General features: G+C 42.3%; 1 protein-coding gene across 1 annotated transcript in view; it reads right to left on the bottom strand.

Moving 5' to 3' along the window:
- Positions 1 to 18,534, bottom strand: part of MED13 (mediator complex subunit 13) — a 1,552,815-nt gene that overhangs the window by 1,168,952 nt on the left and 365,329 nt on the right. Inside the window, exon 6 of the mRNA XM_085649419.1 lies at positions 14,100 to 14,294. Within this exon, the coding sequence (XP_085505545.1) occupies positions 14,100 to 14,294 (195 nt within the window). The remainder of the gene's footprint in view (positions 1 to 14,099; positions 14,295 to 18,534) is intronic.

Raw genomic sequence — 18,534 nt, 5'->3', positions numbered from 1 at the left:
GTTTCTCAACTGTTTCCTTACTTTTGGCTTTCTGCTTAAATTTTTGTACTCCTTCCTTACACTTGTCCTTTCTTGATAACACAAATGCTCTTATTTGCCCTTTATCCTCCCTCTCTTCAACATTTTCACGCTACTTTCTCTTCTCTCTTTATGTCTTTTCTTCTTTTCATGGGTTTTTTATTCATTACTCATGTTTTCCACATTTTTTGTGAGATTACTTTTATGTCATTAAATATACTGTCATGGAATGTGAAGGGTATTAATTCTCCGATTAAGCGCCAAAGGATTTTGTCACACTTAGCCAAATTGAACGTTGATATTGCATTTCTCCAAGAAACGCATTTAACTGATACTGAATCTGTCAAACTTAAACGTGGTTGGGTGGGCGAACTCTTTTACTCGCAGGGTGACGGTAAACGGAATGGTGTGGCAGTCCTTTGTCGTAAATCTCTCCCCTTTCAGGTTCTTACCCAAGAATCGGACGCTTTTGGCAGGTGGGTTTATGCCAAGCTATCACTCGGGGGTGTTCCAATCTCTCTCCTTAACGTTTATGGCCCAACCACGGGTGAACCTTCTTTCTGGGCCAATTTCTCTCCACTCCTAACTAAATTTATGGACCACAATTTTATTTTGGCGGGAGACTGTAACCAACCGTTGGATCCCTTTATTGATAGGTCATCCAAGACCCCCTATACTCCTAACAAACCCCACAAGCTATTTAGTCATGCTATTTCACAACAGAAGTTAGTAGACTCTTGGCGCCTATGTAATCCAAAATTACGGGAATACACTTTCTATTCTCCTTGTCACCGCTCCCAATCACGATTGGATTACATTTTTGTTTGCCACAATCTCACTCAATCGCTTTTACACTCCGAGATTGGCCCGATTTTGCTTTCAGACCATGCCCCTGTTCTCACATGTGTTGATGTATTTCCTAAGATTGCTGGTCCCAGAAGATGGCGCTTCAATAACTCCCTCCTTGCCGATTTCAAGTTCACAGCTGCCTTCACCTCCTTTTCTGTCGATTTTTTTTTTACTAATGACGACGCCACCCTTCCGGAGCATACTATTTGGGATGCCTTTAAAGCAGCGGCACGTGACTTTATCATTAATTATGTCGCAAACAAGCGTAAAACTGCTCGATGGCACACCAAAAACCTCCTTTCAGATATTAAGAGATTGGAACATACATATTTCACATCCCACTCTGTTGATAGCTTGATGGCCCTTGTTGCAGCAAAAATGAAATTCAATGAGAAATCTACAGAAGATGCCTCCCTGTATTTGCTGAAGTCGACTGCTAAATTTTATGGAGGTAGGAACAAAGCAGGGAAACTCCTAGCTAACTATTTGAAGATTAAGCATAATAAGTTAAATATTGAATCTATTTATGACTGATGATAATTTGAAACATGTGGATGCTGACATTCTTGCTGAGTTTTCACGTTTCTATGAGACTTTGTACACACCGGGGACTCAACCCTCTCCCAGTTCCCTTGCCCACTTTTTTTCTACCATCCACACACCCGCCAATTTCCCTCTTGACCTCTCCTCCTTAGAATCTGACGTCACACAAAAGGAATTGCTCACTGCTTTGCAACTTCTCAAACTCAACAAGGCTCCAGGTCCAGACGGTTTTACCGTTGAATTTTACCTTCATTTTTCTAAGTTATTGATTCCACGATTGCATTCCCTTCTTCATACTTTTATTGCCCAAGGTGCTTCCTCAGGGACGTTTTCAGATGCTCATATTTGTTTGATACCCAAACCTGGGAAGGATGCTAAGTATTGTAAAAACTACAGGCCTATATCCTTAGTCAATATTGACTACAAGCTTTTTGCTAAGGCATTGGCGATTCGACTAGATCACCTTCTCCCTGATCTTCTGGGTGAAGAGCAGTCCGGATTTGTCAAAGGTCGACATATTACGGATAACACAAGACTCCTATTTAATATATTGTCAAAATCTTCCCGCTGTCAGCAATCCCTTGCAGCAGTTGCCCTTGACGCTGAAAAAGCGTTTGATCGGGTTGAGTGGCGCTATCTTTTTCACACCCTCACTTGGTTTGGTTTTGGACCCAGATTCATTTCTTTGGTCTCCCTGCTGTACTCACACCCTAGAGCTGCAGTATTTGCAAATGGTCAAATCTCTTCTTATTTTGATTTAGGCAGAGGCGTCCGTCAGGGTTGCCCCCTTTCCCCCTTTCTTTTTAACCTTGCTTTAGAACCTTTTTTGTCCAAACTACGTCGGAATCCCGCTATCCATGGCTTCCAGATTCTCAAATTAAACTCGCTGCTTATGCAGATGATATTTTACTTTTTCTTTCCAATCCTGCAGAATCCATCCCCGCTTTCCTAGATGAAGTCCGAAATTATTCCTCCATTTCTGGATACAAGCTTAATCATGATAAGTGTGAGATCCTACCCTTGACTAAATTTACTTTCAAACAAGATTTTACTGTCTCCCAATTTACTTGGTGTCCCTCTCATATTAAATATCTGGGGTTATATATCACTTCCTCCATTCCAGACACTGTCTCTTTATGCATGTCCAAATGCGCACAAAAGATTGCGGACCTCACTGCAAGGTGGCATCCTTTATACCTGTCATGGTGGGGTCGCCTGGAGACTATTAAAATGATGATTTCCCCCATTATTCTTTATACATTGTCCAACATTCCAGTATCAATCCCATCGCGATTCTTTAAAAAGTTTAACTCAGTATTATCCTCATTTTTATGGAACTCAAAAAAATCCCGAATGTCTCTTGCCAGACTAATTCACCCTGCTTCTGAAGGGGGTGTCAACTTTCCTGATTTTCCTGCTTATCAGAAGGCCTTTTTGTTACGTCAAGCCTCCCTCTGGCTGCAAGATCCCACCTCTCCCTGTCCTTTGTGGGTTAAGGTTGAGCGTAATCTCCTGTCTCCGTTTTCTTTTGCAGAATATCTTGCTTTCTCCCGCAAACCCTCTTCGCTTCCCACTCCTATTCACAAGTACACTCAAGCTCTTATTGTCTGCTGCCCCTAATCCACCTCTGACCATTGACGATTTCCTCTCCTCCACCATTTGGCATAATAAATATCTTTTAATTAGTAATAAGCCCTTTTACTGGAAATCTTGGAGAGCCCGGGGTTTGATTTGGATCTCGCAACTTTTTTCTGGTCCCACCTTTTTCTCTTTTTCCGATCTTTGTTGTTCTTTTGGTTTACCCTCATCCTTTTTCCCCCCAAGTATCTTTTACTTAAAGCTGCTATTCGAGACTTTCGATCAGATATCGAACTCTTCACCTCCCCTTGTTTCACACGTTCCTAGCTCTCAGCTCCACTCTCTCCTACGTAACACCCCCAAGGCATCTCTTATTTATAAATACCTCCACACGCATGAGCTGCCCAGACCTAAATCCAAAGTTGAACATCAATGGGAATCGGATCTCGGAATAAACTGGCCGATATCTATATGGGATAAGATATGGGCAAAACTCCGTAAAACCTCCAGAGCGGCTTCCCTGACACAATCCTTATTTTTTATTTATAACAGATTACCTCACGCCTTCTACACTAAATAAGCGTTTTCCAAACACCCCAGATTTATGCTGGTCGTGTGATACCTCTAATGCTACCTTACTCCACATGCTACTCCTTTGTAAACATGTGCATGACTTTTGGTTACAGGTGTGGGCTCAAATTAATGTTATTTTCCATACTTGTATTCCTTTTTCTCTCTCTCATCTCTTCTTACGAAGCTTATCTTCTAGCTGGGATATTGTAGATATGAATGTTCGCATTGTTGATTTATTATTGGCTGTAGCTTTTCAACAAATTACTGTTAATTGGAAAAATACATCTCATATTTCCCTCAAAGCATGGTGGTATAATGTTTGCCACAACCATAGACTTGATACTGCCTTTGTTTTTCCTGTTCAATTAGCAGCTAAACGTGCAGACTTATGGCTTCCCATTACGCTGTATTTAAATAACTGTGCTGCCCGTTCTTTCCGTCCAATGCCTGCTCAACAAGAAGTTCCTAAACCTCCATGATACCCTTTTCACATTCAAGATTCTCTAGCATATTGTTTTGTTTTTATTCTTTTAACGATTTGCTGTTTAACTTATAACGGTTATGCCTTTTATGATTCCTTTTCTATTGCCCATGATTACTGCTTTATTGTAATTTTCTTATCTCTTACATTTTGCATTTGTTATCCCTTCCTCCCCCCTCTCTTTCCCTCTCCCTTCCCTCCTCCCCTTTATAGCTGACATTGTGTATTGATTCTTCTCTTTTCATTCCTTAATAAAATCTCATTGAACTTAAAAAGGAATGTCCCTAGCAGACGACCCACAAAAGCTCATCCGGCAAGAATAGAAAGCCTCATCTACATTGAGGCAAAGTTGGCCTGTAGGCAGCCCACCTATGGGCGATTGCATTGTAACTTTCTTAAACAGAGAGCAAGTAAGATTGGGCAGCTAGCCGTTGATTGTTGGGGACACGATTCTACGGCAGATTTGCATGTTACCTTCTGTTCCATCAGCGGGGATATATTCCCAGAAGTAGTTTGATGTCAAAGCATCTCTTAAAACAAGCGAAAGTGATTGCGATCAAACATCAAAGCGGCCGTGAAAGTAATCTGGGTCAAGCGCGGCTCCCGCGCACATGCACTGTAGCTCTAGGCTGGCCTGGTAGCACTTTTTGGAGCCCTCTCAAAAAGTCTCGCCAGACCAGCGCATGCGCTGGGTCAGGCGAGACCTAAAAAGCATGTTGCTTCTCCTACTTTCGTTTCCTGTAAGCAGTACCATCACCACCCTCCTGGCATCAAGTGTGTCCAGGGTGCATTCTCCTTATGACTTTTGGCCCCGAAAGAAGCCAGGCAGTTTTATTGTTTGGTACACATTGAAGAAAGACAACTTTGGCCAGACATCTGGGATTAGTTCTCACTATCATCCACTTTTCGTGAATTTGAATTAATGATTCCTGCATAGTTCGTGCCTGCAGTACAATCACTGTGTTGTGAAGTTATGGACACTAGGCAGGTGGTTTTCCAAGTGAGAGATTGTAGACCAGAACTGTGGATGGGTTAAAAGGGTGGTCTTATCAGTTGCACGACTCCCAGATTGAGATTCCATGTAGGAGTTGATGCAATTATTTTTGCTCCTACCAAAAACCTTTAAATCACTGGTGTCTGTAAAACGTATTCCGACCATACTCCTTGTATAGGCCACAATATCCAATAGGAGTAGTACCTTTAGTGTGGCATAAGAGTCCTTCGTCCAACAGTTGCACAAGGTATTTCAGGATTGTGGGTCCCCCGATATGGTTTGTGGGCCTTTGTCTTTGGTGCAGCAATTTCTAAACCTTTTCATTTTTGGGAGTAACAGTTCAGAATGGTCAGAGGTGTCCAAATTCTATGTCTTCAAGAGCCATACCACCAAGTGATTTTGGTTCGGGGTGAAACCCTTGGAGTTTCCCCACTGTCTTCTCTGTCAAAGCTCACCCCTTCAGATAGAGGCAAACTAGTTCGGTCAGTGCCTGTACTCTGTATTGGGAAGATGTTTATCCAATGGGATTCCACTGTGGCGCCCAAGATGTTTTTTTGTTTTTCTGGTACCGTGGACGGCTTTTGTCCATGTCATTGTACTGCTGGTAGGACCTTGCCTTTATGAACAAGTCATTCAGGTAGGAGTAGACTTGGATCCCCGCTTCTTCATGAGTGGGCTGCTAAAGGCAGCAAGACATTATGTGAAGATCCACAGAGATTATTTTAATAGGCAGTACTGTGAACCAGTAATGGACCTGGTCGAATATGAATCTTAGAAACTTGTGCCTTTTGTTCATTGGCAAGTGTAGGTACATATCCTTGAGGTCCACGGTCATGTAGTCTCCTTTATTTAGGAGAGGGATGTTCTCCTGCAGCGTGGTCATTTGGAATTTTTGGGTTTTGATTTACATGTTCAGGGATCATGGGTGCGCTTTAATGACGAATCTGCCTTGGGTACTAGGAAATGTACCAAATAAACTCCCTGCCCCATTTCTAAGACTGGCACTATTTATAGCTGCCTTTTGCAGGAGATCCGCTACTTCTGCAATGTGTGCTTGTTGCTTTAGCAACTCACATTTGGATGTATGGTTGGTTGTGCTTTTATCAGCTCTATGCAATATCCATGGTGGGTGCCGATTATCCATTTGTTGGAGAAGATGTTTTGCCACAGTATGTCTAACCTGTTAGGATCAGTGGTATGGACCTTCGAATCTCAACACAAGTCTGAGCAGGACAAGAAAAAAAAATCTAAAATGTCCCAAAAATGTAAGTTCTGAATATCCTCTATTTTTCTTTTTTCATATGTAGGATGGCTGACGCCGGACACAAGATATTCATGACGAAGACGTGAATCTCTTATGTTCGGCATCAGCCATCCTAATGCAAAAAAGAAAAATAGAAGGATATTCTGAACTTACATTTTTGGGACATTTGACGGTACAGGTTTTTCATGTCTCATGTTTGTATGGGTAAACACGGAGAATGTTTGCTTTTACACGTGATATAGGTTAGTATAATTTGATGTATTGTATGTATTTTGTGTATTATGGAAAGCTGAACAATAAATTGAATTAAGGAATTGCTTTTTGTGTTTCGTGAGCTGAAATATTCTTTTTAATGTAGAGGGTCCGATAAAAGCTCTCTCTGTCTGAAAAGGGATCAATCTTTGGCCCTGAAGATCAATGCTCAATGAACAGTATTGTTCGCAGTTCTTGGTAAAGAATTGCTTTTACCTAACAAAATCACTTGTAGTTTATAATTGTATACTCCGGTTCTGAGGGGCACAGGGCAACCCAGTTCTATTTAATGAGAATAATTTATGGCTGTAGCCAGAATAGAACTGTGGGCATTTTCAAGCATAAGATAACAGTAGAGATGAACAATTGTTACTTACCTGTAAACAGGTGGTTCTCCAGTATTGGTGTCTTTCATAGATTCACATGCTTGAATATTCCCCGTCGTCGGAGTCCCATGGTAAATAATATAGCAATATATACAGTAATAATATATACGTAATCATATAAAACAGAGATATAAATAGGTGATAAGCATCAAGAATGTCCCTATATGAAATCTCCATAGAGATACATGGAGAGAGAAAAAAGACATCCGCAGTCTATCTCTGTCATTATGTTGGTCCAAACTACGGCCAATCAGGCGCCAGCTCCTCTCTAGAACCTTCTCCTCAGAGCTCCTCACCTCAGATTTTCGTAGCACCAGAGTGACTTTAGAGTTTATGAGGAGAAGAGAGCCTCTCAAGGGAGGAGGGAGGGTCGCATGTGAATCTATGAAAGACACCAATACTGGAGAACCACCTGTTTACAGGTAAGTAACAATTGTTCTTCTCCAGTATTGGGGTGTCTTTCATAGATTCACATGCTTGAATATAGAATAGATAGCAGTAACAATTAGCATTGTTTCCATAATCATACTAAACTGAAATCGTAATGACAATCAACATGCTTATATATATGATATCATTCACTATCTATATAAGTGCAAATGAGCCACTATTCAAAGGTAAATGGAAACAATATGGAGGAGGGAAGGAAGAGGCTCACCTTATTTAAAAAGATTGCGAAGCACTGCCTGCCCAACTGCAGCATCCTCTTCGTTTAAAGCCGCCAAACAGTAGTGTCTTGTAAAAGTAGGTCTGCTCGACCATGTAGCTGCTCTGCAGATTTGATGTAAAGGCACTCCAGCAAATAAGGCGGTTGAGGATGACATTGCTCTAGTGGAGTGAGCCCTCACTGGTGACTGCAAAGGCTTGTTCGCCTTTTGATGGCAGAAGACGATGGCTGCTGACACCCAACGTGCAATTGTTGGTTTTGTAACTGGACGTCCCTTGTAAAAACGCCCATAAGCTATGAAGAGCTGATCCGATCTTCGAAAAGAAGCTGTTCTGCTGATGTAGAACTTTAAACATCGTTTCACATCCAGGGAATGTAATTGTTGCTCCGCAGGAGTTTGAGGTTTAGCAAAGAAAGTCTTTAAGATCACTGGTTCGTTAATATGGAAGTCTGAAGGCACTTTAAGCAAGAATGTTGGATTAGTGCGCAGTACTACAGAATCTGGTTTGAACTGTAGGAAAGGAGGATTTATTGTAAAAGCGTGGATGTCACGGACGCAACGTGAAGACGTTAGTGCTAGAAGCAGAGCCACCTTCCATGTCAGATACTTCAAATCGACCTTGTGTATTGGTTCGAACGGTGGTCTCATTAATTGTGCCAACACGATGTTAAGGTGCCACAATGGAGGAGGGCGTCTAACAGGTGGGAATTTACGAAACAACCCTTTGAAGAATTGATGCATTATCCTTGAAGAGCAAAGGGAAGTTGAACCATCCTGACGGAAACGAGAAATTGCCGCCAGAAAAACTCAAGGTTGCAAGAGAAAGTCCGGATTTAGCCAATTGTAAGAAGAACGGTAGCAGTTGTTCTGGTGTAGAGTGAATTGGATGAACCCCAGTAGATGCACACCAATGGCAGAATCTCCTCCACTTTAATTTGTACGTTTTCATCGTAGAAGGAGCCCTCGCCTGAGCCAAGATGTCTCTACAGTCCTGTGGAATATCTAGATGGGCAAATTCACAGTGCTCAGGTTCCAAGCTGATAAGCTCAGTGATGAGGGATTCGGATGACAAACTTGTCCCTTGCTCATTGTAAGTAGATCTGCCCGAGGATGTAGAAGGATGGGTTCGCATTGGGAAAGTAGGAGTAATTCCAAGAACCATGCCTGTCGAGGCCATCGTGGGGCTATGAGAAGTAGATGGCAGGGCTGCCTCCGCATCTTCCACAGGACACGAGGTACGAGAGGGATTGGGGGAAAAGCGTAGGCAAACAGATTGTACCAGTTCATCAAAAGGGCATTGCCCTGTGACCCTTGATGGGGATGCCAGCTTGCATAATCTCGGCATTTCTGGTTCTCTGGTGTGGCAAAGAGAACCAGCTGTGAACGACCCCATCGTCGAAATATCATCTCTAGAGTTGGTTGATGTAGCTCCCATTCGTGGGTCGATGAGGAGGATCTGCTCAGGGAATCCGCCAGAATATTTGATACCCCCGGTAGATGAACTGCTGCAATCGTGATGCGATGGTCGAGAGACCAGTCCCAGATCGACTGAGTTAGTCGAGACAGTTTCGGAGATTTTGTTCCGCCCTGCTTGTTGATGTAGTGCATGCAGGTTGTATTGTCCGTCTGTATTAGGACTGTTTCTCCTTGGATTAAAGGAAGGAACGACTTGAGAGCTAGAATTATAGCCAAGAGCTCCAACCTGTTGATGTGCCAGGTTTTTTGACATATCGTCCACTTCCCCTTTATTGACAAATCCTCCAGATGAGCACCCCATCCTTCTAGAGAGGCGTCTGTTATGGTCATGTCTGGTACTACCAACAGAAATGAAATTCCTTTTGTTAGATTTGATGGCTGTGTCCACCATTTGAGTGCCGAATTCATACGGTCTGTGACGTTTACAACGTCGTTGAACGAGCCAGTAACTTGACGCCATTGGATGTCTAGTTCTTCTTGGATGGGGCGTGTCTTTAATCTGCAATGAGGGATCAAAGCAATACACGATGACGCCATCCCTATAAATGACTTTAATAGTCTTACAGAAACGGACCTTTTTGATCGTATAAGGGACACCAATCGAAGAATCCTTTGTAGACGGTCTTGGGAGAGAAACACCTTTGTTGACACTGTATCCAATGTTGCTCCTAGAAATTCCTTGCGATGAGATGAGTAGTCGGGACTTTATGGAATTTATGGATAGTCCTAAGGAGCGAAACACCTCTTGACAAAGACGTGTGTCCCGTAGAAGTTGAGTTTCCGATTGCGATTTTAGGAGACAGTCGTCCAGGTATGGGAAGATTTGAACACCCTGGAGACGTAAGAAAGCTACCACAGGAGCGAGCACTTACGTAAACACTCTAGGGGCTGATCGTAGTCCGAAAGGTAATACCTTGAACTGGAAATCCTTTTGACCGACTCGAAAGCGTAGAAATTTCCGATGTCGATGTAGTATGGGGATATGAAAATGTGTGTCTTGGAGGTCGATTGTTGCCATGAAATCTCCCTTTGAAAGTAATCGCAAGATCTCTACAAGCGTTAACATACGAAAGGATTGTTTCTTTAAATATATTTGTTGAGAGCCCTTAAATCTAGTATTGGCCTCCATTCCCCGTTCTTTTTGGTGATAAGGAAGAATCGGGAATAAAATCCTCTCCCTCTTTGAGATCTTGGTACTACCTCTATGGCTCCTTTGCGTATTAAAAGTTGAACTTGATGAAAAAGTTATTTGATATGAGCCGGCGGTGGCGTGGGTGGGGGAAATTCGATGAACTCTAACGTGTGACCTTTTTCTACAATGTCCAGAACCCAACGGTCCTTTGTTATGGAGGACCATTGAGAACAGCACAGTGAGATTCGACCTCCAATTTTCTGGGACTGATGTAAGTCATTGTCTTTTATAAGTGGAACCTCTGTACGAGGATTTCCCTCTGAAAGTCTTGGGAGACTGCTGCCGAGAGGATTGCTGTTGATTGTAGGTATAACGATTGGAACCCTGGTTGTATGGTCGATATTGATGGCTTCCTCTCCGAAAATTAGAGGAGGTGCCGCGTCCACCCCGAAAGGGCTGTTTCCTAAATTGCAGCGTACCGAGAGAGCGAGCAGTTTCTGTATCTTTTTTGATCGATTGGAGAGCTTCATCCACATGATCTCCGAATAAAGATTCTCCGTCGTATGCCATATCCAATATTTTCGCCTGCACCTCCTGGCGAAAAGATGTCGAGCTCAACCAACCTTGCCTGCGCAATACCGCTACTCCAGCGAGTTGACGGAAACCTGTACAAGCGATGTCAACTGCACAGTCAATTATTTCTTCAGATGTTCTCTGTCCTTCTTGAAGTAGCTTCACAGCTTCATTCTTGGATGCCTCAGGTAGCATTTCAACTAAAGCAGATATATCCGCCCATAGTTGCCGGTCGTAAAGACCTAAAATGGCTAAGGCATTGGCCGCTCTTACAGTGGTGGAAGCCATCGATGAAAATTTTCGCCCTATGGCATCCAAGCGACGTCCATCACCATCAGGTGGTGCAGTGATTGTAGATACAGGGTTTCTAGCCCGACGTTGCGCTGCTTGTGTGATTACCGAATCTGGTTTTGACTGACCAGTGAGGCACGCTGGAGCTCCTACTGGCGGCTTGTACTTCTTCTCCAACCTAGGTAACTGTGCCGGAAGGCTATTTGGTGTTTTCATTATCTTTTTACCTTCATCCCAAATAAACTCAATAATAGGGATTGTATGCGTCTGCTTGAAAGGTTGATTTTAAAAATCATACAGAAAACAATCCTCTTCTTTATGTTCTGTAGTTAATTTGAACCGTTGGGCGGCTCTATCCATCAACTGGTGAAAACTTGCAATGTCAACTGGTGGTGAGTCTCCTGGTACCATTGGAGAGGGAGATGGTGTTTGGGCATGGTAGTCATCCCACTCCGCCATATCATCATCATCATCACCACCATCGCCACCATCATCCAGGATCTCACCATCTTCCTTGTCTTGAGGAACTTCGTCTTCATTGTCATGTTGAGTCAATGTCCGAGCTGATGATTGTATCAGCGGAACTGAAGGCGTTATAACTGGCACTGGCGCCGACACAGGTGTTGGAACCACTGGAACAGCAGGAACTATAGACTCTTGGGGTGATAGAGGAAAACGCCGATTATAATCATCCAACATGAGTTGAAGATTTGTAATAAGCGACAAGGGTAACGTCGCAGTCTGTCCTTCCATAGGAATTTCTTCCTGATAAAACTGTTCATCCTCATCATCACTTTCCTCCTGGCATTTTATTATCAAATCCGATGGACTGTGTGCTGTACCGAAAGATTCAGGTAGACCTTCTCCTGAATCGTGATCGGAATCAGTTGCGAACAAAGGTGAAGGAAGTTGAGAATCATCCAAGGGTATGACCTAATTTACCATATCCTGTTGGCTACTTGGTGGCAATGGCAACAAAGGTACAGAGGCAAAGGACGAAGTAGTCGTTGAAGGCGCGGAAGAACTTTGTGTATCTACTGACCTCTGCGCAGAAATTGTCGTTGCTGGTGTCAAAGACGATTTTGAGACCTTCTTAATCTTTCTTCATCAACGAGACTGCCGTCGCCGGGATCGGAAGTACAGGAGCCACTGTCGACATCTTCGCAGACGGAATCGTCGACGGAACCAACGTCGACGGGGCCATCGTCGACGGGACTGTTGTCGACGGGACGGTCGTCGACGACGACGAGATCTTCTTTTTCTTCGTCGACGGAGCACTCGTCGACGAATCAATCGACGACGTAAGCGTAGACGAGGCAAATTTTGCAGTTTGACGACGATGATGTTAGCGTCGACAAGATCTTTTCCTTCTTTGTCGACGACGATGCAATAGGCAACACTGATGATACAGTTTTTATTGTACTGATACTCATCGTCGACGATAACGTCGACGGGACCGCCGTCGTCGACTTCGATGCTGACGCCGTCGTCGTCAGAGTCACCGTCGACGAGCAGGAAACGGCGGATTTCGTCGGAGGTCTCGTCGACGAAGCCAATTTCTTGCCTGAAATCAGGGAAGTCGATGCCTCAACAGCCTGAGAACTAGGTCTCGTGGGCGATAACGCAGTAGTCATGGATGAAGACATGGCAGATGTCATAGAAAGAGACATTCTCTTCTTCTTAATGAAAGGAGAAGGTAGATCTTGAACACTACTGCGTTTTGAGGTTGTGAGGGAACGGCCAGAAGTAAGGCTTTCTACTTCAGAAACCACGTCATCCTTATCTTTCAGTCTCTGGAGCCACAACAAGAGACGACCTTCCCTGTCTTTAAGAGTCTTTGTAGAAAAAGTTCTACAGAATTTACATTTACCCACTTCGTGGTCAGGGTAAAGACAGTAAATACACTTACTGTGTGGATCTTCTGAATATAAGCGCAGCTTTCCACAAGAGGAACAAGCTCTAAACAAAGACTTCTTACTTGAAGACATGCTGAAGAGAAAACTGAGCAGAGCTCAGGGAGACTCCCTTTCACACGACGTGTGGTAGAAAATCTGAGGTGAGGAGCTCTGAGGAGAAGGTTCTAGAGAGGAGCTGGCGCCTGATTGGCCGTAGTTTGGACCAACATAATGACAGAGATAGACTGCGAATGTCTTTTTTCTCTCTCCATGTATCTATGGAGATTTCATATAGGGACATTCTTGATGCTTATCACCTATTTATATCTGTTTTATATGATTACGTATATATTATTACTGTATATATTGCTATATCATTTACCGTGGGACTCCCACTCAGACGACGGGGAATATTCAAGCATGTGAATCTATGAAAGACACCCCAATACTGGAGAACTAGAACATCTCATGCACTAGCACATGAACCAAGACTGAGGAAGAGGTGCTAGATGGGTGTGCCAGGTCCAAGTAAGAGATGTGGATGGATAAACCTGAAATGCACTGATTTTAGGAAAGAGTCACTGTGGGGCTTCAAGGAATAAAGGCATTCTGCAATGAACATCTAACCATGATGTGGGTAACAAGGTTACACAAGCGGCAGAGTCTGTGGGGAATCCCAGGCAAATAAACTACAGCTAGAAATTCTCTCCACACAACTCCACACCAGGTTTTACTGTTAGGGCATTATCGTAGAGAAAGTAAAGGTACAGTGAGAATGGTCCACAAGCCTAAAGTCAGTAATCCAGTTATTGCTGACCTGCAATCAAAACAGCTCGCAACTACTGCACTAATGCAGTCTCCCATTTTTGTGACTATAGCTCACAAGAAGAGTGCTGAAACTCAAATTTGCCTCCACGCCACTCCACCGGAAGGATATTACAATCAATAAATACAACACAATTAAACACTTACAACCTTACAGAGTTGGAATTAAACGATTACTCAGATGCAAAATCAAGAAAGAGGCCATTCATTTTAATGTTCTAGAGGACTGTGGATAGCGTTCTCATTCAAGAAGGCACCTACAACATAATTCAGGTTAAGTAAACACAAATTTGTACTGCACCTGGCACAACTTCTTCAGGTGACGTAGGAGGAGTCAATGTTACTGAAGACATGGCAGGATCTCTAGTAGAGGCAGGCACTTGGTGGGCACCCAAACAGGTAGTTGCACAATGAGATGATCCCATAGAACTTTGAGTAGGGATGTCCATCTGAGGAACTAGAACAAAGCATGCTGGATAGACCATTCGCACACCAGCTAGGAAAAAGAATAAGCATATTGAGTCAGATCATTTTTTGAATACCAATAGGATGTAAATGTGTTTCAATTAAAACATTCTTAGGACAAAAACAATTGGCTTTTTCAGTAAAGTAGATTACCTTCAGTTAATAATTTTACTACTGAAGGGTTAAATTCACCTTTTCTGCAGTATAGGCTCCAAGTATAAAAAATAAGCGTACAGTGCTGCGATAAACAGTTTCTTCACAGAGCACATTTTGAAATAGTATAAACTACTGGATGCATTGCAACACTTATCAATGCTCACCTTTAATAGATTTTCTAAAATATTGTTTTGTAGATACAATGTACACAGAACCTAAATGGATGGTTGTACAAGCAACCACAGAAAAGTGGCACAATACCTTTTTGAAAATCCAGGAATACTATATTCAAACTAGGACAAGATTCGAAGCTCCACCAATGAAGGTGGCTCCGATATTGGCAGACTGAGAATGTGGGATTTTCACAAAGTGGGAGGTGGGTCTTGAGTGCTGCCTTGAAGGCAGTTGGATAAGTTGTAAAGTAGCATGATCTTTGTTAGGCACTGTGCAGCTTGAAGTAACATACAGAGGTCTTCTTTTCCCAGTCACATGGCAGAGTCCAAGTTGTAGTAAGCCCTGTTGACTTAAAGATGAAAAAACGTACATGGCTTTTATAGCCGACCCTGAAGTGTCGACCATGGGAGGCCATCATCACATGGCATTCAAGAAGTGGGAGATGTGTAATAGTAGCATTGATCAATAGCTGTTGCTAATAATGTATAATATTTCAGGCAGACTTCTGGTTAAAGTGGTGGTTGATCCCATTCTGTTAGGGATGTGCTGGAGTGAAGCAAATGTCTGGGTTAAAAAGTGAATTAGTGGCAGGAAATGCCATTGAAGAAGGTTTAGTCATGCAGAGAGAAGATGGCCCAGAAAAGTGTTCTTGGAGGTATTTAAGTGGATAAAGGGATTGACAAATAGAGGAGCAATAGAAAGGTATAGGAGCAATAGAAAGGTATAGGAGCAGTCCAACGGCTAGGAGATTAATATGGAGGAAGGATTGCCCTTTACACAGACATTAATATGAATGGATCTAGAGAGTTAGATCAAGTGGGAGCAGGTGGAAAAAGGTTTTTTGTAAGCACGGGTATTGGTAAGAAAAGGATTACCTTCAATATTTATGGAGGCTGAATACCTAGTAGATACAAATGATTTGTCAATCTTATTTAGTGGCTGGTTGAAACTTTCAAATTATTTTGTTTACTATGTTTGCACCACTGTCTCATTCCTTGATGGAGAGAGAAAACTACTGCTATCCATCATAAAATGAAGTGGACTTCTAAGATATCTGTCCACAATGACTGCTACACCTTTCCATTTCTGTGTATTTAAGCTACTCAAGGTCTTAAATGGACCTCAATAGTCCTATTTTCTATTTTAGGGATCTGAAATAACCAGGGAAACCAATGTGTAGAAGAGCTTGGCATAGCAGAGCATAGAAAGCCAAAGATGTAACCATCACACTTCAATTCTTGTCTCAAAGCAATTTCTCTATATGAACAGGCAAGTGCTAAATATAATTATACGTTTTGACCTTCACAACCTGAGCCAGAAATTATGCCTCATAGCCAAGCACCATAAACCAGACAGTGTAAGTTACCATTAACAGGGAAAGTATTAACTATTTATATGAAATGCTAGAAGAGAACACTGATAAAAGCTTTCAGATCCCTAAAGCCAGCAAGAACACAATTTCTATACTTGGGGCGGATTCTGGAGAATTTAACCTAGGAACTGACGGCACAAACCAGAGGAGAGACTGCTGGCAGTTTCTGCGTATACAGTCATTTGAGTGCCAATTTTTTCGTGTTATCCCCAGGTTCTACTTTCAAGCCCAGAATAACCTGAGTCCATTAAGCCGGTCAAAAGGGTGCTCAACCTATCTACCAGAATTCTGGTACATATTTGCATTGACGTTCAATAACAATATTGGTCTGTTGGTGCTTCACGATGGTTAAGCTTTTGTTTGTTAGATATAACTGATTATATCCTACTTCACTGAAGGAGATTGTAAACTAGTTTTGGCAAATCTGTTCAACCATCTTTTCAAAATGCGGGCCAGAGCACTGCATTGTGTTGTATAAAATCTGCGTCCAGTCTTAAGTTACTCAGGTTGCTGATCACTTCTTCAGCTGTGATCGGACGGTTACAATGTGCTGTCTGTTTAAGTGTAGATAGTCAGGATTTCCTCCCTCCATAAAAGACCGCAAAAAGTGAAGGTGTATTCTGCTGCATAAAGCTTCCTGCAAAACAAAGTTTTAGCTAGGTCTACAACTTCCAGAAGAAAACCTCACGTTTTCTTCATTTCATTTAAAGCAAGCGGTCTGTTTTATTACCTATGATAAATTACTGTCAAAGTAATGTATATTCTGCTTAACCTATCTCCAAAATTCTAATTCAAGCTCTCAATGATGTGCTGATGCTCCATCATCTCCAAGCAAATTGTTCTTGAACATCACCTCTCGCTGACAATGTTGTCAACCCTCCCTTTTTGCTGGGTAGCAAAGAGAACTGTTTAGGGAACTATCTAAGACTAAACCAATGCTTTCAGAAGATTAGTTTAATCAATGACTGATTTCGCAATACCAGTCTCAAAGCATATTAAGGAAGACAAATGCTTTGCAGGTCCATTTAGGTACTCAGTGTTCAAGCAGATTATTTTCTGCATTGTACCTTTGCAGTGATCTTCCTTTAGGAGGTTTTATGGAGAAGAAGCATCTCCTGAGAAGTGTGATTCTAAATGGATGTGCCTCATTCACAATAAATGCACCCCATAAAACAAATATCTGACTAAAAACATCAGAAAACCACTGCTCCGCTGGTAAGGGATCTTTTGAGGACAGATTTCTTACAACATTAAACTTTCTTCTCAACACAGAGATTGTCAGGTCTTCGTAGAGTTTAAGTTTTTAACCTTAGAAAGACGTGCCAATTATATCTGTGGGGTAGGGCCATCAGCTTCTCCTTTTCCCCAAGTGAACTCATACAAGTATGTCCGAAAGCTTGTTCCCCCTATTCAAGCCTAATAAGTGTTGTCTAGTTACAGGGGCCTGTGCTCTACAGTCGACAGCATTCACCAGTCTTAGGAAGCCCTGTAAATTGGCCCATAAGCATTGTGTGGAATGCCTCTTATGCAGATCAGCCATATCTGAGGCTGATCTTCTGACCTTTCATCCAGTTTTCTCCAGATCATACACAGAAGGATTTTTGCACTTTCAGCTGTTTAAAACGTTTCTTGAAATCTGCACCGGTTGTGCCAACTTCTGTTTTTATTCCCCACCTAATCAGGGTTTACTGCTAGGCCTCTGACTTGTTGCAGAGGCCACGATAATTCGGGATCATTATTTTTCTTTCCCTGTTTATCTGGGAATCTATCCTTAATCTCCATTCTGTGCCATGCTAAAATGGGGCATCCAAATGGTTCTCACTTTCCTTATTAATACAGTGAGGCAAACTAAGGGCAAACATCAGAAGTCATCCACTCAACCATTTACATAATCTCCTTCGGGATGCATGCAGACATTTGCATTATTACCCTGCATATTCTCCAACATTTCTTTGATAATGAGGCTTCTACGGCATTCAAGCACAGCCTAAAACTCGAAGTTATCCTAAATATGCGCCCAGCAGCTACTTTATACTTGCAAACCTGGAGGTGATCAGCTGCCTTTACTTAACTGATAGTTTAGCAATTGTCTAGCAGCAAGCAGACTGGTCGCTTGATTCTAGGATCTATCAAAATTACCAAATATATCAACATCTCAGCCAAATGTTCCTTTCTACAGCTCTGCATACTTACAGTTCATGCCATCTCACGAGTCTACTCGGTTTCTAAAACTCTGCATGAAATCTTTGATCTTAATTTAAAACTGACAATTTCTTTGACCAACACTCATTTGCCATCTGCTGCACGCCTCCTCTATATGAATACAGCCTACTACAAGTAAACCACATATTTGCGCCTTAAGCCTTATTGTATTTCTGCAAGTTGCACACACCTCATTTTAAAGAGCAGTCCTTTGAAAGTCATACCATGCAACATAGCAAGACCTTCAAAATCTCCTCCAGCTCTTTTACTAATGCCACCTACCATCTGCATGAACTCCTATCACTACACTAATGGTCACACCTATTACTAATTTAATCAACCACAAAGACACTGGAGTAAATACATG

This window comes from Triturus cristatus, chromosome 3_2, assembly GCF_964204655.1.
Source record: "Triturus cristatus chromosome 3_2, aTriCri1.1, whole genome shotgun sequence".
In the NCBI taxonomy this organism is placed as follows: domain Eukaryota; kingdom Metazoa; phylum Chordata; class Amphibia; order Caudata; family Salamandridae; genus Triturus; species Triturus cristatus.
This window is presented reverse-complemented; position numbering and strand designations above follow the sequence as displayed.